The sequence below is a fragment of the Melanostigma gelatinosum genome (genome assembly GCF_949748355.1).
Source record: "Melanostigma gelatinosum genome assembly, chromosome: 13".
Taxonomy (NCBI): domain Eukaryota; kingdom Metazoa; phylum Chordata; class Actinopteri; order Perciformes; family Zoarcidae; genus Melanostigma; species Melanostigma gelatinosum.
The window spans coordinates 22,280,588-22,305,266 of record NC_136646.1 but is presented as its reverse complement, the minus strand read 5'-3'; the positions used below and the strand labels follow the sequence as shown (position 1 = coordinate 22,305,266).

The following is a 24,679-nucleotide window of genomic DNA, read 5'->3' as shown; positions in this document are numbered from 1 at the left end:
TAGCTGTGCTGCATTCGCGAGCTGCTCGGAAATTCCTACTCTATTCTGCTTGAAAACCGTCACAGACAAACTGATCTCTTTCATATGAACAAATACAAAATAAAGACTTCTCGCAGATCCAGCTGTATCAGCTAACCTAGTACATTGTTGGTAATTCGTGCTCCCTTGTATTGATAACTTGCGTCAACGGCTAATTTCAAAAACAGTTACCCCGAGGGACCTAGCGTTAATTCGTGAGCACAAATTATCAAAAAACAGGTCAGCTTCGTGATGAAACAGCTAATTGTACGAGTGTTTCACTGTAAGAGAAGTCAGAGAAAGAACGGTATTTATTAGCATAATTTAAATTTCTTCATAAAGTCCATTTACAGTAAAACAGTAGGAGTTGGCAATTTCCGAGGAGACTCCGAATGCAGCAGTCATGCATGCAGTAGATGGCTTCAAACACAGAGTGGCGCTGTTGGACAACCCTCTCTAACCTGTAGCTACACTCACCTGTCCTCCACATCTACCTGGCCTCACGTGAAGAAAAATGACCAAAACAAATGTTGCCCAATGCAAGTTAAGCTGGCTTCAAGAGGATGAGTGGCTCTAGTGCAGTGAAAGTGGATTCACGGTACAAGCGAGGGAAAGTTTCCTCTGGTTGATTTTACATCTGCACCTTCGCATATGTTTCTTTAACCTTTGACACTCTGCTTTATTTCGTTGCTGTGCTACATTATCTCTCTCTCATCATTCTACTACTTCTTTCACGCTACACCGATCAGTTACCGTGCTCACCTTCCACCCTGTCCTCCACCCCGGTTTCTGTTGCTGTCGTGCACAGGAAGTTGCTCTTCTGCTTTTGTGCTTCTGTGGTTTCTGTTTGTGTTACAGAGTGTGTCACACTCCCCTCTCCTTCCTCTCACATGCAGCCCTGTGTAACCCAGTCACCAGAGGAGTTGTCGGTCAACAAGTATAGAGAATAGCGGGTGACACTAAAGGTGGGGCTTTTCTGAGAGCCCAGCAGGCCCCCAGCAAGGCTGGTAACCTTCTTGTCAAAGGTTCTTGTAGACAGAGAGAGATAAGTTGATGCGAGGCCAGACATGAGGACGAGCGACATTCTTTCATCACCCACCATGTCCTCAGGACCAAGGCGGATTCAGTAGACCAGGGTCTTGATGTTCCTCTCCTTGAAGGCCCAAACACTTGGTTTGATTTAGGCCTGCTTGTTCTTGTCATTCAGAGTGATCCCTTTTTTGTCACTCTGTTTTTGGAATACACCGATTTCTCAGGAGAAAAGGTTCGTGTAAAGCTTTCCTCCTGGATTACTTGTGGAGATTAGTGATGGGGAATGCGGCTGTGGGCAGCTTGGAGCAGGAACCGTCTGAGGGGCGAGAGGCCAGAAACTCAGTCGGAGGAGCTTCAGGAACGAGTGACCCCACTCCGACCCTGCAGAAGAAGCAGCCGGCTCCCCCTAAACTACCCATGCCGCCAGAGGAGGAGCTGAAGGAGCGCTTCAACGTGGTGCTGGTGAGTGGCTGCACAGAGATCATGCCCTCGGTATATTACCAATGCCAGCTATGGTTTTGTAGGCTTACTGTAAAAGCTGGGATAATTATGCAGGTATGACTCAGAGGCACAAAAAAGTTATTATCGGTAGCAAGTGTTTTGAACCCTCTGGACTTGTGATGTATGCTGCCAGAACACAATTAGTTGTCTCTCAATCTTTTACAACATCTCAATCCAGAGGCCCATTTGTCTGGTGGGTCCAGAGAGCCAAACGTTGCCAAATATCTCCTGTGATTCTTTCCACAGATGTAATTTTGTACAATCATATAATAACAGCCCAATAACTGTAGAGTTATCACAATAACGGTGATGTTATAAGGACTTGGTTGCTTCTGTGTTAGATCTGAGCGCGTCAGGCTAATAACAGGGCGATGAGTGCATGCTGAGGCGGCTGGCCCCAAAGGGGAAGTTGAGCAACATATTTACATGAGCGAGACCATAAGACCGGAAAGCAAATGTTCCACCGCTCTTTCAACAGTCTTACAACAAGTTGAAAAAAACACAAACATCACGATGAAGCACTCGAGACACCATTAAGAGTAACACATCAAAACCTTAAGTTTAGTATCAGAGATGCTGACACATTTAAATCTGAAATAAACAACAAAAATAACTTTAGAGATCAGATTTTTTATCGTTTTACCCGGGTCGTTATCATGTTAATGAGCATAGTTAACAAACAAGATATAAACTGACACACTGCTGCTTCTCCATTAACATCAATGAGAAGCTTGACTTTGACTCAGGGTTTTCACCGAAAAGTACAAATGTGTATCCTTATGGTTAGAGCGTTGCTCTCTGCTCACTCGTGAATTCATATGAAATCCATCCCATCTCTAAATTTCTATGACGCTCCACGTAAGTGTGACATCATGGCTTAATGATGGAGCCAAATCTTTTGTGTCTGGATGAACAGCATGAAGTCTGCAGATGTGTAAAGCAAACAGATACTGGAAGCTCAATGAGCGACAGATATTAACGTAAAGAGGACAAAAAAAATCTCTCGTTGAGAGAACTTAACTCAATGTGCCTTCATTACTGTATCGTATAGCATTCTGCTTTTGCTGCCCTTCTTATTCCATTTCATGGACGTCTTATTGCTCGACAGACGTTCCTAATTTAAGACAGTGAAGACTTACATCAGCAGTTCGGCAGATGTTTCCTCCAGGGACTGTTTGATCGTTTTCCTCTTTCTGTGTAGATGTTAATCCGCAAATAAAACATTAAAGAAAGAGTACAGAAATTTAAAAGAATGTTCGATATCCACTTGTTGTAGCTATAATGATTAAATGGCTGGTGGGCTTTGCAGGTTTTTATTTGTTCTCTGGTAACGTCTGAACAATTAGCAAACATTGACGCAAACATCTGTCCAAATGTTCCCATGAATTTCTTTAACTAACATGAAATAACAAAGAAATGTGAAAGTTGATCCTTATCAAGGAAACTCATCATCACATGTGATTGAAAACACTTTCTTCATGTTAAAATTCACCCGGGACTATTTCACATAAGCTGATGAAACCTCTTCAGTCGATGTAAATGTCATCATACGAGAAGTCGTGCACATGCACCGTGCACATGCACCGTGCACATGCACCGTGCACATGCACCGTGCACATGCACCGTGCCATACAACGCCCTCACAGGCGTTACATGAAAGTATGACCTCACTTCCTCTTTCAGTAAAATACTCGAGATGTAATTTTCAGATACGCCTTAATTCAAGATTTCATATTTTCATTACCAACTCAAGGAAATGAGGAGTGCATGACACTGTTTCTAAACTTAGGGCGTTGATACTCATGTTCATGCAAGTGAGCATCACAAACACTCATGCGAGTCTTTGGACCGTGTTTTATTTTTTGGTAAGTTTGTACCACAAAACCCACAATGAGACCCCTCCCTGCACCCCACCGAGCATGAAACCCGCCTGCAGCAACGCAAACGCCCGTCTCTTTTTCTGCATCGCTTTGTTTTTTTAAGGTGTGATACAGAAACTATACAGAGCACTGTTTGAATACGGTATTCAGGAGCAACACCCATCCACTGAAAGGACGAGTCAGTTCATCATCAGTGTGTTTGCAGGTCTTGGATCAGGTGAATGACCAGTGGTCGGTGTGTAGACTGCAGCAGTGTTGTGAATGTGAAGGAAAATGTATTTTAAAAAATCAACTTAGAGCAAAACATAAACAAGAATGTAATTATTGACTTAACCAGTGACCAACGAAAGCACTTGAGCACCATTCTGACCTTCCCTATCAGGTTAATAAACCTTCATTTGGGTTTATTAAATCATTCAGTTTTAAGCCATTTGAATGTGGGATTAACCTTTACATCGGGAGTCAAACATTTCCCTGTAGGTTGAGGGTGGTAACGCAAAGTGAAACGAAACTTTTTGGGCAATATGTCAACTCCTTAGACGATTGAGTCAACCTGCACCAGACTTTCAGAAAGTCTATATAATTACCATAATCTATATTTAAACCTTGATCATGTAAATAAATAAAAAGAAACCAGCAAAATGAAGAGTTGTTGTGGTTTTGTGGTGGAGTTGGTTTTCTAATGTGTTTTTTTTACATGTGCTTGTTTCATCGTCTCTCTCTTCACTAAAGAAATGTAAAATCCAACATACCACCATCACACGAACAAAGGCTCTGAGATTAGTCTGTTCATTTCTGTGTAACGACCAAAAGTATTTATTTTCTGAGGTACGTGGCACCGAGTGACACCAGTAATTACATATAAACAATGAGTCATCTGTGCTTCCGGCAGGCACATAACCCCCGTCAGAGGGCGAGTGTGTGGTTTGGTTGATTTGAATATTGTCGCATCGGCAGGAAAGATTTGATAATTGTGTGCTGAATGTCACTGGAGGAGTGACGATGAACAGAAAAGTGTGACGAATGTGAACTTATGGTTTTATTCTCTCTCTTTCAGAGCTACATGAACTTGCCTCCAGACAAACTGCAGCTGTTGAGTCAGTATGACAATGAAAAGAAGTGGGAATTAGTCTGTGACCAGGTAAGAACACCCCCCCCCCCCCACACACACACACGCACACACACTGATAACAAGCTGGTTTCGCAAAGTGAGGCGGATTCTGTCCCCCGTGTCTCCACTGGGCCAGAGGTGACGCATACATAAATACCCAGAGTTCATATGTGGTAAAGAGTGTGAGTAACTCTGCAGCGCGCTGTCTGTGGTGGCAACTGATGGCGTCGGCATGGAAACAGAGAGCGGTGCATGTCTGTTGTGTTGAATAGCACGAAGGCAAGAATAGCTTCAGAGGCTGCGCGCCGCTAAACGTCCCTCCAGTCCAGTCGTCTCTCAGGGTTGCTGATAAATCACGGGGGTCAAAAGCTGCTTTCCCTGTGAATCCTTCTTCCCCAGGAGCGTTTCCAGGTGAAGAGCCCCCCGTCCACGTACCTGGCCAAGATCAAGAGCTTCTACCAGGATCAAGGAGGGGTGTCCCGCAGGGTCAGTGCAGAGCATTTCATATTTAACACGTCTTCAATCTTCTCCCTGCGCAGCAACGTCTTGACTCTCGCTTCTTCTGCTCCTGCTTTAGCTGAAGAAAAGGATTCAAGATGCCACCAAGGTCCTCAAAGATTTGGAGATATCGCTTCGCACCAATCACATCGGGTAACAAATAAAGTTGTGTTTACATACACTGTTCGCCGTGTTCGTGCCGCCAACTGTCAATCCGTGAAACCGCTGTGTGTTGGGTTGCTGATGTACTCGTGCATTTTCATTCCTGTGGATATTGTGAAACCCACTCATCAAAACGTTGCTCTGTAGCGCTGCGAGTGGCCAAGAACTACGCAGAGTAGCTTTAAGGTAGAAAGGAAATAAACTGTGCGTTTAAATACCCAAACTACCATTCAGGAAAAGATTCAGTCTGTCCCAAAACAAAGTATGTCCCATGCAGTGAACCGAAAATACCAGGATGTCCTATTGCAGGATGCCCACACTACACGGGTTTCATGGGTACCGGAACACACAGTGAGTTACCAATTACTGGTGTCGTCATTATGATGAAAGGTCAGTTTGAGTTCACCGAGCATTCGACCCTTTGACGTTTGATGAACACCTTGTATCCACAAGCCACAACACCAGGATAACAAGTTCAAATGTAGCATAGCAGCAGCACAAGTCAGAAAACCGGCTCACAAGAACTATCTGAAGTTTGCTAATATCAACCACCATAAGCTACTGGTCACACACACACCCATTGTATTAAGCAAGAGTGCGGTTTATTGCTTTTGAATTCAACATTTCCTTTGTAAGAGCAACGTTGTGTTATTTCTTCTTTCTAAAGTTACATGATCTTGATTTTAAGTCCAATCTGAGGGCAGAATCTATAACAACAAAACACGTCTTTCTTTCCGTCTCTTGTTGTAGATGGGCTCAAGAGTTTCTCAACGAGCAGAACAAAGGTTTGGATATCCTGGTGGAGTACCTGTCTTATGCTCAAAGTGACGTCTCGTGAGTACCAGCCGGGTGTGAAACAACTCTCTCAGGAGCCGATGGCGCTCTCACACTGGAGCTTTTCATCACCGTGTTTATTTCCTATGAACTCTCTAGGTTTGATATGGAGAGTGTTGTAAATGGTGGCAGCCTGTCAGAGCGAGGGAAACCAGCAGAGAGGTCGATGGAGGACTTGTCCAAAAGCTCCAGCGGCTCCCCGTCACATGGGGTGACCAGAGCTGCTCGAGCTCTGACTGTCAGGTAAGAAGCTCCAGACGTGAACGCTGTATTTTTAGGTACAGCCTGCCGTGAGAAACAGAGTTAAAAAAGCCAGAGACGTCTACAGATTATGATGATATATTTACACACAGCATGTCGTGCATTCTTATTAAAGAGGAACTTTCAGCTCGCACACAGTCAGAAAACAGAGTCATGCAAGTGAGAAGTGGTGTGATGGTGGCAGACTATTACGTCACCTGCATATTTAAAGTCCAGATCTACAGAATCTTCTTTATTAATACAGATGGCCTTATACATAGGGACAGCCCAGCAGCAGAAGACTTTCCATCTTTCTAACTTCACTCAATATGCCTTTATTTATTTATTGTACAGCATTCTGTTCATGCTGCCCTTCTTCTTCCCTGTCCTCTTATTGCTGGACAGCCGTTCCTCTTGATATACTTGACAATACTTCAACCTCTCACACTGTCATTCATTCATATCCTTTGCTCATTTGTGGAGTATTTTGCTTTTTATTTTCCTTTCCACCTGGTGCAACATGTTCAGCTGTCAGACAGACACAGTGGATGCACACAAAAAAACAAACAGATAATGCTGGAAGCCTCGTTATAATTGGCCAACTGTGCCGTTCTGGGCCTCAACTTCAAACCATTAGCACACGCAGCGGCTTCTCCTCTCCTCAGCGGCGTATTCATGCGTCTATACGCTTGTTATCCGTCTGCAGAATAAGCTCCACTCTGGGGAACAAGATGTATAAGAAGTCCCATTCATCCAACCAGAGAGACGACGTGCATGTGTGCATTATGTGCCTGCGAGCCATCATGAACTACCAGGTAGAGCTTCAACGTACACACTCACACGTCTCATGTTCTGTCATAAAAACCTTTAAATGAACAGCGTGTAGCATTTAGAGGGATCTATTGTTAGAAATGGAGTATAATATAAATAAGTATGTTTTCTTTATTGTTTCATGATTTGCTTGTTGGATGTAAAACACACTTTTAGATAAAACTAATTGTTTGATTTCAGTGTTATAAAAAGCCTACAGTGTAGTTTTCCTGCATCCTTTAACGCGCCGGCTCTCTTGGGCAAAACAATTGTTTGTGCTTTCAGTCTGGCTTTAACCTGGTGATGACTCACCCGCGCTGTGTGAACGAGATCACCCTCAGTCTCAACAGCAGGAATCCCAGGTGAGTGCACTTGCGCGTGAGACAAAGTGTGTGTGTGTGTGTGTGTGCGTCCGTCTGCCTGTATCCATATCTCACCCCCTCCTCATGCTGCAACAGGACCAAAGCCCTTGTGTTGGAGTTGCTGGCTGCCGTGTGTCTCGTCAGAGGCGGACATGACATCATTCTGTCTGCTTTTGACAACTTCAAAGAGGTGAAAATAGTTTTTTGTATGAGCTTGTTTTGTTACTACATTGCGATGGCTTCATTTGACTTTGACAGTTGCTCCTTCAGCCCAACCATTGTTCCAGACTTCCCCTTGTTGATTACTCATCTTATGACCGGCACGATCCACCCCTCACACGCACTGTGGTCATACTTGCAGCACATGTAGAGCAGTTATGCATGCGTGTGTCATTTCAAGAACGGTGCAAGGGTATAGACACACCCCGTTTGTGTCGCTGAGATGTGACAGATAGAACATTGTGCATCGATGCCCCCTTTACGCCCCCATGTGGGCAACAATTAAAATACAAGTTCCCATTTATTTCTCAGGTGAGCAAAGAGAAGAACCGCTTTGAGAAGTTGATGGAGTACTTCATCAACGACGACTGCAACATCGACTTCATGGTAGGGCCACAGAGGTACTGCCTTCACGCTGGCTGACTGTGAGACAAATATTGGGACTTTTTAAATCGTTGACTGTCATTGCATCTGTGTCCAGGTGGCTTGCATGCAGTTCATAAACATTGTGGTGCATTCGGTGGAGAACATGAACTTCCGTGTTCATCTGCAGTTCGAGTTCACGAACCACGGGTTGGACAAGTATCTCGGGGTGAGTTTGCTTATAAATCTGTGGTCAGACGGCATGCGAAGCATCCAGCAGCTTGTCACGCATGTCATCTGATGCGTTTAAAGTAACTTGTGATGTCCAGCTGGTCAAGTCAATGTTGCTGCTGAATCCCCTTCCCTTTACTTTCTGCTGATGACAAGCTGTTCACATCAGATAATAACTTCCCTACTTTGATAATCGGATTACCGTTGGATTACTTTCTTGCTTATTGTATGTACATTATTACTTAAAACATGCGATAGATCATACTTATTAACAGTGTGCCGCGTGTGTGTGTGTGTGTTAGCGTCTGAAGCAAACAGAGAGCGAGAAGCTGCAGGTCCAGATCCAGGCCTACCTGGACAACGTGTTGGATGTCGGAGCCCTGCTGGAGGACGCTGAGAACAGAGGAGGGGTGCTGGAGCATGTGGACGAACTGCAGGAGCACAACATGCAGGTCAGCCGCCAATGAAAGGCAAACAGTAACAAAGAGAGTAACAGAGAACAAAGAGAGGCTTTGATGTTACTAAGTGACAACATCATTTTGTTGTGTGTGTTGCAGCTGAGTGCCCGGCTTCAGGAGGTCGAGACTCAGACTGCAGAGAGAATGTCTGAACTTGAGACTCAGCTCATGCAGGCCACCAAGGAGACCGAGCTGCTCAAAGTAAGAGCTGCTCCGTGACATTTACAGTGTTTAATAAGATCAATCAGCCAGGCAAGGTGTGCCGCTCTCACAGAGATCAGTTATAACGAGGTCAAAAGAGTGGCAGTTCACTTTATTCTAATAATCTTAATATGAAAGTAAAATCTAATCATCCTCAATATGAAATAAGAAAGACGAGAACATTTGCACTCTTCAAATATATTGAAATGACCTCGCGTCTTCGCCCTGATAGCGGCATTGGCTCTGGGGATGTCCAGTCTGAAATATCTCAGCAGTGATTTGACAGACATTCATAGTTCTACGAGGATGATCCTAATGACTTTGGTGACCCCCCGACTTGTCCCCTAGCATCACCATCAGTGAATGAATGATAATTGTAATGGTGAGTCTCTAAGTTTTCGTCTAGCACCACCAAAAGGTCAATATTTTCTTGTCAAAAACTATGGCTAATGACCAAAGTCCTGCAAAACTAATTTGTGTTTTGTGTTAATCAGCAAATTTCAGTTTGTAAAAAAAGAAGTTCTTCTTCAAAAAACAAAACTTACATCAAAAGGCCACTGATGCACCGTTTCAGTCGGATTGTGCTCAGGCAACGTCCAGGCAAGATCCACGTATAGCGAACATGAATTCATCATGCTGCCTCCCTCTTGCTCTGGTGTAAACAACATTTCTCTTCCTGGTGCATCAGCTGACATTAACAGACTTTATCATTTCACCTGAACAAGTGCTTCAGCTGGTGCTTAGCGCCCCTAGTGTCAACAAAAATAACAAATAATAGTCAAATAAATCTGGTGAAACAGCTCCGACACAGAATGTTAACACACTAAACATTACCTGCTGAACATTAGCATGTTAGCACTGTCATTGTGAGCATGTTGACGTTCAAAGTGTTGTGTATTAAATGCTCTGTGTGGAGACGAGCGGCGTTTCTATATCCGTGTTTGTGTCTAATAGGAAAGCCTGCGAGAGTCCTGTTCCCAGGTCGGTGCCTTGCAGCAGAGAGAGCGGGAGCGGGAGCTGGACAGGGAGAGGGAGAAGGACAGGGAGCGTCTGAGCACCTTCCCCCCTCAGACGGCTTCAGAGCTGGAGCAGAAGGTCCAGGAGCTGCAGGACAAGGGGCTGATCCGACTGGGACGCAGTCCCTCCGGAGGTCTGGACATCCAGGTGGTGCCCGTCACGGTGGTCGAATACGTCCAGGCCTCTGTCCCTGATCCTGCTTCCCCATCAGCCAGCCTTCCTGCCTCTGCCCCTCCACCACCTCCTCCACCTCCCCCTCCTGGTGGCCCAGGGTCGGTGGCCTCTCCTCCGCCTCCACCTCCACCACCGCCTCCTCTAGGAGGTTGCGGTGTTGTGCCCCCACCTCCTCCTCTGCCTCCTCCTGGAGGAGGTCCACCACCACCACCTCCCCCACCTGGTTCTGGACCCCCACCCCCACCACCACCACCACCTCCCCCACCTGGTTCTGGACCCCCACCTCCCCCACCTCCCCCGCCTGGTGCCGGACCGCCTCCTCCACCTGGTGCTGGACCGCCTCCACCGCCTGGAGCACCAGACCCTCAATCTGGTAATGAACTCGACAGAAGAGAAGTCCTAAAATCAGAGTTGGAGCAGTAAAGATCTGAATTGTTTGATTGTTCTTTCTTTGTTTCCTCAGCGGTTAAGACCAAGAAGCCCATTCAGACCAAGTTCAGGATGCCATTGTTAAACTGGCAGGCCTTAAAACCAAACCAGGTGACAGGCACCGTTTTCAACGACCTGGATGACGAGAAGGTCTTAGATGTAAGAAGATGCCGCCATTTTATTTTTCACTTGCTCCGTACAGTTTATCAGAAAACTGCTGTGTGGAAACACTTTTTCTTATCCTGACCTCCTCATCGCTCATCTCTCTCTCCGTCTCTCATTCTGTCTACATCAGGAGTTGAACATGGATATGTTTGAGGAACACTTTAAGACCAGGGCCCAGGGAAATACAACAGACCTGTCCAACATCAAGAAGAAGGTGGTCCAGAAGGCCCCCAGCAAGACGACCCTGATTGAAGCCAACAAGGCGAAGAATCTGGCCATCACTTTACGCAGAGGGGGAATGAACCCGTCCGCCATCTGCACCGCCATAGAGACGTATGTGCTTCTTGGATAATCTGTTGCATTGTTGGCATTCCTCCGTTCTCGCTCTCGTGCACTGACTGCTGTGACTTTCACTGCTATTTTGCACAGGTACGACCAGAAGACTTTGTCCATAGACCTGCTGGAGATACTCGTGCCCTTCATACCATCAGACTATGAGATGAAGCTGCTGCTCAACTATGAGAAGGACGGCCGCCCACTGGAGGAGCTGACTGACGAGGATCAGTTCGTTTTACGCTTTGGGAAGATTCCCCGTCTGAAGCAGCGAATAAACACTTTCACTTTCATGGGCAACTTCCCGGATATGGTCAAACGCCTGCAGCCGGTCAGTTTGTCAAATGTATTCTGACTTTAGATTTAAGCTCTTTAACAGACGCACTGATTTTGTTCTCACTTCATCCACAGCAACTGAACTCCATCATCGCGGCGTCCATGTCCATCAAGTCTTCAACCAAACTGAAAAAGATCTTAGAAGTAAGTAAAAGAGAATTCGACATTCTGACTTAGCTTCGAAACGTGTGATTTTGCACAAGTCACCTTCTGATGTGTTCCCCCTCAGATCGTTCTCGCCTTTGGCAACTACATGAACAGCAGTAAGAGGGGTGCAGCCTACGGGTTTCGGCTGCAGAGTCTGGACCTTGTAAGTAGCATTTCCTTTTTATTTACTCTTTGAGTTTAAAGCGAGACGGTGTTACTTTTGAAATGAGAAATAACACACATTCTCAATTCAGTACACTAATGCTTTCAACCATAACAGCCTTACTTGGTCTGGTCTGACCATGAGCAAAATGGTAGCTAATGTCAGCAAACGTGAGATAGATTCACCTTTATCCCATTGTTGTCCGAGTGGGCAAAGCGAATGCTATTAAGCAAAAGTTACTCGTCTTGATTTTTTAAAAACAACTGTGATACCTCAATCAACTTTGTCAACGCTTAACCTTTTTCAGCTGTTAGAGACGAAGTCAACGGACCGCTCGCAGACGCTTCTTCACTTCATCACCAGTATCATCCAGGAAAAATACGCCGACTTGGCCGACTTCCACACCGAGATCCACTTTGTGGACAAGGCAGCACTCGGTACATTCACACCAGCAGTCAAGCAGCTACGTAGCTTGTGATTTTACAATGGGAGCGTTGCTATAAACACACTTGTTTCTTTGCCAGTATCACTGGACGGCATCCTTCAGGATATCCGCTCGTTAGAACGGGGAATGGAAATGACCAAAAAGGAGTTCCTGGTGCAGGACAACCCCGTGTTGAAGGACTTCATCAAAACCAACAGTGAGCAGCTGGAAACTTTGATCAAAGACAGCAAGAAGGCACAGGTTAGCTGGTAATTCATATCAAATGTACACAGCTTACGCCTCACTACATGCTTTTAGACGTATAACACGTCTGACTCCCTCTAGGAGGCATACGGCTCAGTGGTGGAGTATTTCGGCGAGAACCCCAAAACCACGCAGCCTTCCATGTTTTTCCCGACGTTTGGACGCTTGATAAAGGCCTATAAGGTGAGGACGTGTGGCAGGCTTTCGGATATTCATCCATTGCAGTCGTTGCATGGCATGTTAATTATCTTGTCCTTGATCGAACACAGGCGGCACAGCAACAGATTGAGCAGAAAAAGAAAACGGAGCGAATGGAGAGTGAGAGCAGTGAGGAAAAGCTGTCCTCATCTCCGAACAAGGCCGGGGTACAAAAGGTAAGCGGTCAAAGGTCCAGTCTTCAGAAATGACACATCAGAGATTCATGAACTTTGTTTAAAGGTGCGATGTGTAACATGCAGCATCCCACAGCAAGGAAACAGGGGGCAGCATTTCACCTCCACTTCTGGGTCCATGCAATCTAAATGTACAGCTTCCTGTCGTTTAAAGAAAAAGTGAACGTCTAACTAACAGCAGGGCAAGAATACGCAGAATTGGTCAAAGTATCAGCTGTGCCGATACATCAGCCAAATTTTACACATTGCACCTTTAGTTGCTTACGTTTTATTGTGACGGTGCAGTTTTCTCAGAAATACTTCATGCAGCATAAACCATCGACTAGAACAAATCTGTGACACTCAAACTCTTCTACTTTGATTTCAAACGCTTTTCTCTTCTCCAGGGGCCCATGATGCCGAAGATGGACCTGATAGCAGAGCTGAAGAAGAGGCAGGTGAAACCTCAGGTACGCGAGGGGAAGGACGGCGCCCTGGAGGACATCATCACAGGTACGGTACCTCGACGCTTCCTGGAGGAGTCGCGTGGTGGTGTTTCAGATGAGGGTGCAGTAAGTTTGATGTTGACGTGCTGTTGAAAAGCTGCCGTCTTTGCTCTGCCGTTAGATCTGAGGAACACACCGTACAGGCGGACAGACGGTCGACGGCCAGCCCAGCGCCAGGACACTTGAGGCACTTCTGTTCACCGACTTTTTAAAAGCGTAACTGGAACCACAGAATAACCCGCTTTAAATGTGCTGTATATACAGTATATCAAAAATATACAATTAACCATGTGGCAGTGTGTATTTCTGCCAACATTTTAGTGTAAATTTGTTGTGTAAATAGAATTTGAAGTTGGAACTAATATTTGTTATTTTCTAATGCTACAGCCAATTTGATTACAAACTTTGCTAAAAACAATGTATTCTTGTGGCGCCTAACGACTTTGGATGCTTTGAATTCGTGCCGTTGTATCCGCGTAATTAAACCAAAATCATGACTTCATTTCGTGTGTTTGTGTGAGAGCTTTGATCTGACTCGCGACGCAACATCCAGTTTCTGTTGCTAAAGAAAACCCCCCCAACACTCATTCCCTGACAACATGAACGGGTCTTTATAAATCAAGATCAGACGCCGCCACTGTACAAGAGAGCTGCACTTTATTGGACACACAATCACAGCAAAGTATGTACAAAAGAAGGCAGGTTCAACTGCCGACCGTCTTCTCACGGGAAACACACACATTTCTCACAGAATATCATGGCATCCACACTGATCAATTAATATCTCCAGTATCAGTAGGCTTTTGAATTTATAAGTCATTATATTATAGATCTATTTTCTGTATTATTTTTGTTCTTATGTCACACTACTCTACACGTGGGAGAATCGCTCTGTGGAAAGAGCACGCCGTCGTCTCTGGTTGGGGTGCGTTCAAGCGTTCAAGACATCCGACACGCTGGGCCACCCTCGTCATCCTCATCGTCACGTGACATCACAGTAAGACTGAACATGCCCGCGTCACAGATATCAAAATAATATCTCATTCTTCATGTTTGTAAAACCCCCGAACGTAGAAGCGCTTTCCTCTTTCTCATTTTTTTTTCTCGACTGCACCGTGCGATTGCTTGAGACTATACATGCATTGTTTTGTATATACCTTTGTACCCATCATCATAGTTTATTAATAAAACATCTTCTTTTGGACATAACAATTTGTTGAACTCTCTAGGAATGACTCGGCCTATTTACAAGTCAATTCTGTTTTTCTACTTTTTGATGCCAAGATTTTTGAACATCCACACATTCATGTAAAAATCTCATATACATAATACAGAATGTAGGTTTGTTGTTGAAAAATAAAAAGGCAAAGGAAGAGATACAACTTTGAATTCACACAACTCAACACGTGATTCCCTCATTGGTCCGTCTTGGTGGTTCTAACAACTTCTGCGGTTTAGCTCAACAGCGACTTAAAGCCGCTCAGTGCAACTGAATGTTCTTCCACCGGCTGTAACGACGAAGAGCCGGTTGTCTCTGAATGTTTTGTTGTGCACTGAGCATCCACATTCACACCGCATCCTGTTCACACGCAAACATGACACAGGAGGACAATTAAAGCCATGTGACGTACTTCTGGTCAAAGCAGCAAGGCTCCGTGTGAAGCCTTTAGGGTCTATAAACTCACCTTTCACAGTAGTTACCACAATACCTGCGTCTCTGAACGTCCCCAACTCAACCAGCTGAATCACAAACACAGGATGGGGGCGGAACCCAAAACAAAAACACAAGACCACAGGTACAGAAAACAACCCCCCAAATCAAAAAGATAGTAGCAAAATAAGCCCCCAAGCACAGGCACTGGTCCAGCCCCTCACACCTCAATAGTGACCCTTCACATAAGGAGGCAAAGGTGCAGACGAGCTGAACGAGCAATTTCAGGGACAAGCTTTTCAAAAGAACCTAACTTACACAAAATCCACCTCGCCGTTCGTCAAGAAAACCCTAGAATTTAAAAATGAACTTCAGCGTATATTACAGAGGCTAACTGTTATCTATACAGATGTTTTTAAACAAATATAAAAATGTTCTGCGTATGAATAAATAATCTCAGTGTGAAATGTAATATCTCTCTGAATGAATTAAAAAAGAAAAAATCTGTACAAAATGGTGACTAATATATAAAACTGAAGAGATGATGACATTTTACAGTATATAATTTAATCTAGGCCTATATATATATCACACTTTTCTTCACAGTTATAATATCATACACAAACATCTCACTTAGATATATTTATATATGTATACTTCTTCTATGTTTCGTTTCAAGTGTGCATGAGCGTTTCTGGCCACGTTGAAACCACAGCGAATCAATCCAGAGCGCGCGCTCACGCAACTCTGGCAGGTGTCATCTCACGCTTTCCTCGGGGAAAGCAGCCAAGCGTGACCACTTCCTCCCCAACGCTCACCAGACGCAGATGCAGCAAATTTAACTCGGGAGAGTTTTATGGATTCGAGTGTGAAAATTTTCTTTCATTTGACTTCACTCAAAATGAAACCCGGGGCTCGAACCTGCCTGGCGGGGCCACAGAGCACCCGGGCGCGCGGCTTCAAATCGCTGCGCTCGCGAGCTCTGGGAGTGTTCGGTCAAACGCCACCGCTGCAGCCGGACACACACTGACTGTCTTTCAAGTATTTTTGAATTTTTTTCTGCGAAAAATAGGAACAAGCCAATAGGCGGAGCCTCTTTCTTTGGGTAAAAGTGTTCTTCTGTCACTGCTGCTGATCTAATACTGTAGCACAGAGATCAACCGGGGACTCCTCACAGAAACAAAGTCTTTGAGGCACTGGGATAAAAACAAACATGGCTGCAGGTCCTTGCAGACAAACAGGCAAAGAGCACTGCGTTTGCAAAATTTGAGATAAACTGTGTCCGAGGATAACCTCAACTGACTGTCTTCATCTCACATGCTCCTCACGCCAAAGACAAAGCAAAGTGCGACTGTCAGACCCTTCCTCTCATCTCTTCGGGTCTTTTCTATCACAAGCTCTCGATGGAGACGGGGCAAGTCAAAGCCGGCCTTATTAATGCACATTATTGAGCTGCTTCTTCACCAGAGTCTCTGTGCTTTCTCGCCTCACAGGTTCCTGTGTATCCGGGTTTACCTGGACCAGGTGTTGCCTCCTGTCGTGGTTGTGTCATACATTGCATGTGCTGTAATTACGTTGAATGTGTTGTAATTCACTGTCCTGTTCTACACATGACATCATTGCACTTCTGTCCATCCTGGGAGAGGGATCCCTCCTCTGTTGCTCTCCCACAGGTTTCTTCCTCTTTCCTCCCCGTTAAAGGGGTTTTTTTGGGGAGTTTTTCCTGTTCCGATGTGAGGGTCCCGGGACAAGAGGATGTCAAATGTGTACATATTGTAAAGCCCTCTGAGGCAAATTTGTAATTTGTGATTTTGGGCTACACAAAAATAAATTGAAATTGAAAATTATTAAAGGAGCCTTCAAACATGTCCCCAAACTAATCCCCTCTCCTCAAGCTGCCTCCTCTTTGACACAATCCCCCTTTTGCACATGTTTTAATCTCAATGCCACAAAGAATCCATTTCACATTTCACAGTCACGCTATGACCGTCCGTTCAACCTCATCACCTCCCCAGTGGGCAGCCTTAAGGCAATAACACAGGACAGGGAGCTTCAAAATAGTTCCTTGTGCCGGGTTTACACTTAGGGAATCACTGACGGGCCTCTGATGTGCTATAAATAGTGACAACTCCCGTCATCGATGCACACCAAAGGCCTCACATTCATTAATGTTTCAACATGCAGGTAATAAAACCAAACGAGGCAACAGCAATATTGGGGATCTAACGTAGAGAATCTAAATACGGAGGGGTGTTTTGTAGCTTTGTGCTCATCAAATTTAGGCAGATTCACAAGATCAAGATTAGAGGGAAGGGTCCAGTCTTTGTGAGGAAACTGTGCTTACTTTTTATATTTCCATATTCTCATCTCAGGCCCTTCAAGAGTCAAGCTGTGTCTGAATATGTGCCGATTTACTTTTCTTCCTCTTTCAAACGATGCAACAGGGTTGAAACAGTGCCGTAGACGTTGAAGTGCAATCAGTTCACTGCAGTGAAAGATAAATATATATATATATATATATATATATATATATATATATATATATTTGTTCTTGTTCAAAGAAGGTTTTATGTTTTACAATAGGACCTGCAAATTGCTAAATACTTTGGAAGCTGCTTCCCATCAGACTAACCTTGAAGTTCAAAAGAAACCACTTGATCCGTCGCTCTGCAGACCAGCGGTGGACGTGGCACGTTTCTACCAGAGTGCTCTATTTCTATCAGCGGGGCAACACACTTCAAAATCACACATTTGCTGAAACAAAAAAAAGTAGTTGAGCCTGTGCTTCTGCACAGCTCGGCTTTACAAGTGCAGAACGTGTGACAGATTGTGTGTGTGTGTGTGTGTGTGCTCGAGTCTTTGGGAACGTTTGTGATGTCAGGTGCTTAAAACGTCAGAGCAACCTGTTAGACGCTACTGCGGAAACATCCTGATTGTCATAATTAACTAGTTAATACACATACAGAGAAATTCAACACGTCTATACAATTCACCGCTCCTCCTTCCCTCCTGTTTCTGTGCCTCCTGCTCCCATTATAAATAGAAATGTGCTGTCATAACACCGCTCCCTACAATGCGCTTTTGTGAATACACTTTTAAGTTGAACATTTCCTCATAATCGTTCCTCATCTTCGATGCAAGGACTCCATTCTGTAGGGATGCATATAAATATTCAAACAGCGCGTCGAGAAATCAAAGTCAGACGGTGGAATGTACACGTTAAACAAAGCGCAGGTCAAAGTCTGGGGAGTGCGGACAATCATGTAAACTCTTTACACAGTGTGTACAGACGGAGGGGAAAATATAGCACCAGTTCAGAGTTCAAAACACAGGCGATGCCAGAAAAGCCACAAATGCCCTTTTAACACAAAACAGTGTGAAACCACAATCATCACCGTGATCTACTTTCGTTTTTTTCTGAGCACATTCTGCCAGGTGATGCGGGTAAGTGAGAGCAATATTATCCTGAACACACACAACTACTGGACTCACTTGGTGATTATTGCAGCTCTATTTTCGATGATAAAAGTCACAGTCTAGAAATGATGTCTACTCCACTAAGAACCCCATTGAGTGAGGGTCTCTGTGAGACTGCTACTGCCGGTAAATCCATCCAGACCACACCAGCTTGCAGCAGGCAGCTGGTAGGAGGGGGGGCCCCCGTTTGTGCACTCACTATCTGGCAAACTGTCAGTACGACGGCGTGAAAATATGAAAACATACTGGAGAGAGGCCAAAAGTAGAGGGAGGAGAAATAAAGAAGAGAAAAAAGTCCTGAAAGAAAATAGGACACGAAACTACGCTGGAATTTCTCTTCATGGTTCATGATGTGATGGTGCTTGAAGTCTCCCATGTCCTCCTCCTCCTCCTCCTCCTCCTCCTCTTCATTACCGAGAGTTGCCAGAGGCGAGGTCCGTATTCACATGCTCGCCGCCACCCTCCTTGCAGCTGTTGAGGCTGGAGCTACAACCGCTGGGTTTGGGAGCCGCAGCAGGGGAGAGGACAAGGGAACCCTAAGAGATGGGAGAGGAGGGAGACAGGGAAGGAGTCGGGGTGGTGGGTGAAGAGGAAGAGGAGGGGGAGGAAGCAGTGGGAGTAGTGGGGGAGGACCGGCTGCGGGGCAGGGACAAGGAAGAGGCTCGCTGCTGCTCACGTAGAAGGCGGCGATGGCGGAGGGTGGAGGAGAGGAGCAGGGCCTCGGCGCTCAGACCGGAGGCTGACAGGCTCACCAGCAGGGCCTTCGCTTGGCTGGAGGAGGGTGTGAGGGAGGGCTTCGCTCCCTCCTGGGGGTACTTCCTCAGGCCGGGGGCGAACGCTGCTGCAGGAGAGGTCACTCGGCCTGAGAGAAGTCCCGTTTTCATACCAGAGAGGTATGGCTCAATGCTGCTGTTGGTCCCCAAGGCCTTCAGGTAGAGCGGGGACACAGAAGAGGGGGAGAGGGGGGGGGGGGGGGAGGTTTTCAGGGATCAAAGGGAAAACCATGAAAAATTTAAGTCTTCAAATTGGCTGGGCACTGTCCTCCCCCAGCAGCACTTTCCCTTACCATCAGCGTCAAACATGCCCGTGCATGCATGCTTGCACACACACGCACGCACACACACATGCATACAGGCTGGGGTTCAGTGTAGACTTTGGAGTAAACACTGGAGATGTGAAAGAAGCTGATCAAAGTAAAAAAATGGGGGGGGGGGGGGGCAGATGGATGTGTGTCGCTCTCTCAGGCGGACAGGAGGAGGACGACGCTAAAGGGGCTGGACACGGACAGGTCGCTCACTGCTGCAGGGTCACAGTAGTAGGGCAGGGTGGTGGGGGGGGGGCGGGGGGGGGGGGTGCAGGGCGGCACGGGTTCACACGGGGTGGGTGAGGTTGATCACAGGAACGAATGCCGGAAGAAACGGGTAGTGGAGGGGTAAGGGGGGGAGGGGGAGGGGGGGGGGGCAGAGCAAAGACAAACACAGGAGATCGTTATTCAGGTTGATATCAGCATGTGTGGTGCAGGCCGTGAGACCGGCTGCCTTCCACACATGATGACCAGACCACTGATAAACACACCGTTTGTGATGCGGTGCAACACTACGTGACAGTGTAAATCTCACTGGTGTTGACAAACTTTTATTTTGACACGTTTTAATGACTTTTACTCATTAAAGAAAAATGCAAAATATTCGGACCGACGGGGCAGCATCACAGTCCCTTCGTGTAATGCTGGAACGAGCCACTAGGGGGCACTGTTCCAGCAGGATGAAAGTGGTGGGGAACACATTTCACACAGCATGTATTTGTCTCTCTTTTTTTGCAGGTGGAGTTCAGGTGAATGCATCCGTCACAAACAGTTTGTAGGTTTTATCTGCAGGGCTCAGATGAAGTAAAATACAGAGTATTGAGATAAGAGCGAGAAAGAGCCAAACTTCGCTTTTTATTATTAAGTATTTTACACTTTCGGGAAGTTTTTAGTTAAGCTTTTCATAAGAAGCGACAGGAGAGTTTTTGCCGTGGCTGTAAAAGTTTTAAAAAGGCGTTTGTTGAGGGATTATGGGGTTTAGTTCTGTACGAAAGGAGAGCAGGTGTGCCGGTCTAGACGGCCACCGCTGGGAGGCTTTCACCTGCTCTGTAGCAGGTCCAGAGGCCTGTGAGCGGGGCTGTTCCTTCTGCTTGAGGAACTCCTCGCAAGCCTGGCCGACACATTTATTTCTGGTCTGTGAGTGCAGCAGAGTGGCCGCTCTTCATCTCACGCACACCGGAGCTGCCTGCCAAACCACAGCCTCCCAGGATAGGTCTTCACAAAACCCCCGGCCTCACGCCCAGCACATTTAACTGGCCGGCTTCACCGCCAGAAGTAATGAGAGGGTCAAACGGGAAACGGAAATAGGGGTTTTCGTGGCGTGAAAGTGACTCACATTGCCGTGCCCTCCTTGATCTGTGCCAAAGCAAACGGGGAGAAATCCTCATGCCTGGATTGATGCCGATACATATCTGAGTAAAGCTTTAGCGAGCGGGCAGCCTGAGCACCACCACAGAGGCTCTGTTCATTAAAACTCCTGCAATTAACACACACACACAGATAGCATCAGAGCATGAACTGACAAAAGACTTCAGCCTTAAAGGGCTAGTTGGGATGCTTTGAAGTGGTATATGAGGTGCTTATCCATAGTCAGCGTATTATTCACAGTAGTTGGCAATCAACACAGAACAGCAACCAAACCGACAGGTCTACCAGCACAGGAGTAAAGACATGTACCGCTGTGGACGGAGGCAGCAGCAAAATGTAGTTGTTGTTTTTTAGGAGGCTAAAACACATTTTGCTGCTGCTTCACCCCCCCCAGCAGGACATTGCTTTGCTCCTGTGCTGCTGCTCTTGTCGGTATCTCCAAATCTACTGTAAATAATACACTGACTATGAATAAGCACCTCGTACAATCTCGCTTCAAAACATCCAGACTGCCCCTTAAATGCTGCTTTTTGTCTCTGATGATAAAGTACACGAGTGTGACAAGGGAACCCCTGGAATCTGATTGGCCACCCCTGGTGAATGAACGGCACAATGTTCATTCAGTCCACATATCTTGAGGACAAAGAAAAAAACATAATTCGGAATTGGCATTGCTAAACGCAGGACACACATTAAAACCCCCAAATGGTGCCAGTGCATCTTGTTTTAGCTGATTGCAGATGGTACACAGCGATGTCTTAAAATGTTTAACTGTTCCTCCAGCTGGCTTTCATGACATGTTAACGTGCACCGGCTGCCTTTCATCTGAACTGCTAGGAAATGTCTCCGTCATCGTGCTGGTAAAGCCACTGATGCTGAAGGTGTTCATACATTTAGATCTACGAGCTGGGAATACGGACCACAGCGAGAGCCTGAAGTGGTTCAAAATGCCCTAGAAATGTCAGTGATCATGCGACCAGAGGAAACAAAAGAGAAAACACAGATGGGAACAATGTTGGGTAAACGTTTTGGGGTCACATTGAGGGAATTATGTACGGGAAAGGTTTAAGAGAAGAGACACCATTACCTTCATCTGTGGGGCGAGCGGAGAGGTCACCCACGTCTGATTGTCAGAACAACAGATTCAGTCACAAGTGTGTTCAGCAGGTGTGAGTTTGGAGGAGAAATGAGGGCGAGGGGAAGCACTGAGGTGGATAGTTTCTCGGTTACAGCTCAACAATAAGGCGTAAATATGTGGATCCTTGAACGACACGTGGCGGTGACTGTGGCTGTTTTGACACATTCGGCACAAATTTATTCTGGAACAATAACCGGCTTGAAAAAGAATGAAGAATGCTGATATTTTAGGTTTTTTTGGCATAATTAGGGTTTCTCTTCAAAGAGATCAGGAGCACAACGTCAGTGACGGGTTAAAAAAACGCACCAGGTGAAGTGAACATTCGGCAAAAAGTCTTAATTAGCTGTTTAAAGCTGAATATAAATGAGATGAAGAGATGATAATCAGTGGGTTTTCTCCAGCATGGTCCATGCTCAGCTGTTTCATCATACTGAATTCTAAATGATTTATGAGACGTATTTAGCTGTTTTATATCTGTGAGCTCAATTGTCAGGAAGGATCTGCGCTGTTTTCTTGGTCTGACATTAAAGACGGGAGCGATTTCCAAAGCAACAGCTCGTGGAAACTAAAAAACACGACGCTAGATTCTCGGCATCGTGCTTCATTAAGGTTTGAAAAGAGTGCTGAAATATTTGTGTCGGCCTTTTCAACCTCTCTCATGCTACAGTACACGGCACGGCACGCTCAGCAGAGTTCACACTTTGAACCCCAAAGAGTTCAATAATAAATGAATAAAGTTATTATGCAATAACCATGAATATATACGTGAAATATATAATTAATGACATAAGAAGTTGTTACATAATTCAAGATATAAGCTAAACTCAACTCATTATTATGTGACGTTATTTCATCGTTCAATTTCAAGATGTCCTTTAAAAAAAAAGACAATTTCCCTGTTATACTTTTATTTAATATCAATTATTTGACAATGTCAAATTGTGCGTCTGCTGTAGATTCTAGTAACGAGTCCTCTTTGAGTCCTCCTCTTTGAGACCTTCTCTTTGAGTCCTCCTCTTTGAGTCCTCCTCTTTGAGTCCTCCTCTTTGAGTCCTCCTCTTTCCTAACGAATAGTCTGTGCTCTCCAAACCTCCTACTGGTGCACTGTCAGTGGACTACTTGACCTCTCAACTTCTCGCTGCACCGCATACTGCAAAACGCCACAAAATGCAGTTATTGTGAGCGCTGCCACAGCTGACTGTTTACTCTCTTGTTTTCTTTTTTTTGAGTCAGCTGGTTCTTTGTTTCTTTCCGTCATTAAACGGCTAAACTAAGCGGCTCGTTACCGACTTCCCACGCTGACAATTAGCTTTGAGTGCCCACTGTCCCTTTGAGCGCGGCGCTTTTCACGCGTACAGCGACGAGTGTCATTATGAAACATCGGGAGTAATTTTGCTTTCATGAGACAAGTGTAGGAATCCACTCTACGTTCAAGTCACAGGGAATGAGAGCGACTGACGGGGGAACAGTGGAGAGGAGAAACGGGCAGAGTAAAGAAAATGGAAGACGGAAAGAGACAGAAAGGAGAGAAAACATGAAGGACTTAATGGTGGGGAAAAGAGAGAGCTGTCCTCTTCATATTGAATAATCAGTGATTGCCAGTGACTCAAGGGGCGATTATTGCACGGCAGTGCAGAGATTCCTCCCAATCTTCTCTCAGTCTGAGGAGACCAAAGCTTCATTACGTTCCCATCTCTCCGATCGCTCCCTCTCCGCCTAACGCGTTCATTTCTCTGCAATCTGCAAGACTGAATTTCAGTCTGAATGCTCTGTCAAATCCAGTGGGGTATGGAGGTTTAGGTTCACTCCACCGCTCCTGTTATTTTTCAAATTACACTGACATTAAGCTTTTTCCCCCCAGTGCACAGGCGCGGTGCAAAAATCTTCTTTTGGCTATAGTGGACCGACATGCTTCAACAGTTCAATTAACTCGCCTTCGGAGGCCATCAAGCGTCTTTATGTCCAGTCCTTCACCTTATTTATTACCACCGAAATGCTGGCAAATTAAAACGAATCAAAGAAATGTGTTGAGCCAGCTATCAGGCAAACGTACAACAACGCATGTATAGAAAGAGGCTTCATCAGGGAGTTTTCAAGTTCTCCTGATATTAAACTTCAGTCGTTTAACATTTCTAGTGCCCGTTATAATTAAATATAATCGGCTCCAGACTTCAACTCAGCATTTTTTAAGGTGACCGGGCTGATTTCTAGACCGAATGAACAGAATCCACGACTGAAACAGGTCTGTCATGATGCACAATGCTAAGTAGAGGTGTTTTATTTTATAACTTGTTTTAATTGGTGTAGATACTATAATTAGAGATGGTTTAAGATTTCCAGAGATGAAAAGTGTATTTAATTGAAGCGCGAATCCTTCACCAGTGTCACCCGTCTGACACACGTCGTCTCTCTGTGGGACAGAAATCCTGCAGAGGACTCTTTGATCTATTTCCACAAACTCTGATAGTGAGACAACAATGTGACTTTGCCATCAAAGAATTAACAATCTTCAGCTAAACTGGTGTTAAATTTAAATATTCATCGCCGTAGTCTTTCAAAAATGGCTAGAAATAACGCCCGTCTCAGCCATGTCGCACTTTACATGTCTGTCCAAACTGTCACTTTATCATTTTATCCTGCGAGACATCCGTGTGAAATTATTAGCATGACTTCCTCGGTTATGGCCAAAAACCTTGAGTCCATGTGGACGTT

The 24,679-nt window shown here is 45.4% G+C and overlaps 2 protein-coding genes across 2 annotated transcripts in view; one reads left to right on the top strand and one right to left on the bottom strand.

The window, feature by feature from the left end:
• The first annotated feature begins 930 nt into the window (after positions 1-930).
• fmnl1a (formin-like 1a) lies at positions 931-16,890 on the top strand. Its single transcript, XM_079281924.1, has 25 exons — positions 931-1,512; positions 4,489-4,572; positions 4,942-5,028; positions 5,120-5,193; positions 5,953-6,036; positions 6,136-6,279; positions 6,983-7,091; positions 7,372-7,448; positions 7,545-7,638; positions 7,980-8,054; positions 8,149-8,259; positions 8,564-8,713; positions 8,819-8,920; positions 9,875-10,484; positions 10,575-10,699; positions 10,836-11,038; positions 11,135-11,369; positions 11,450-11,518; positions 11,604-11,684; positions 11,992-12,121; positions 12,209-12,369; positions 12,454-12,555; positions 12,642-12,746; positions 13,151-13,256; positions 13,371-16,890. Exons 1-25 carry the CDS (start codon positions 1,327-1,329, stop codon positions 13,433-13,435), a joined length of 3,369 nt encoding a protein of 1,122 aa, XP_079138050.1. The 5' UTR covers positions 931-1,326; the 3' UTR covers positions 13,436-16,890.
• A 2,023-nt stretch (positions 16,891-18,913) lies between these two features.
• srcin1a (SRC kinase signaling inhibitor 1a) overlaps positions 18,914-24,679 on the bottom strand; it is a gene marked incomplete at both ends in the record, with an annotated part of 99,209 nt that continues 93,443 nt past the window's right edge. Inside the window, one exon of the mRNA XM_079281575.1 lies at positions 18,914-19,303. Within this exon, the coding sequence (XP_079137701.1) occupies positions 18,914-19,303 (390 nt within the window). The remainder of the gene's footprint in view (positions 19,304-24,679) is intronic.

What these genes read in the sequence shown, in the direction of transcription:
- fmnl1a (XM_079281924.1), top strand. Translation starts at nt 1,327, where the DNA reads ATGGGGAATGCGGCTGTGGGCAGCTTGGAGCAGGAACCGTCTGAGGGG. An exon ending in AGCACCAGACCCTCAATCTG is followed by an intron (nt 10,485 to 10,574) that starts GTAATGAACTCG and finishes TTGTTTCCTCAG; the next exon opens with CGGTTAAGACCAAGAAGCCC. An exon ending in GCTTGATAAAGGCCTATAAG is followed by an intron (nt 12,556 to 12,641) that starts GTGAGGACGTGT and finishes GATCGAACACAG; the next exon opens with GCGGCACAGCAACAGATTGA.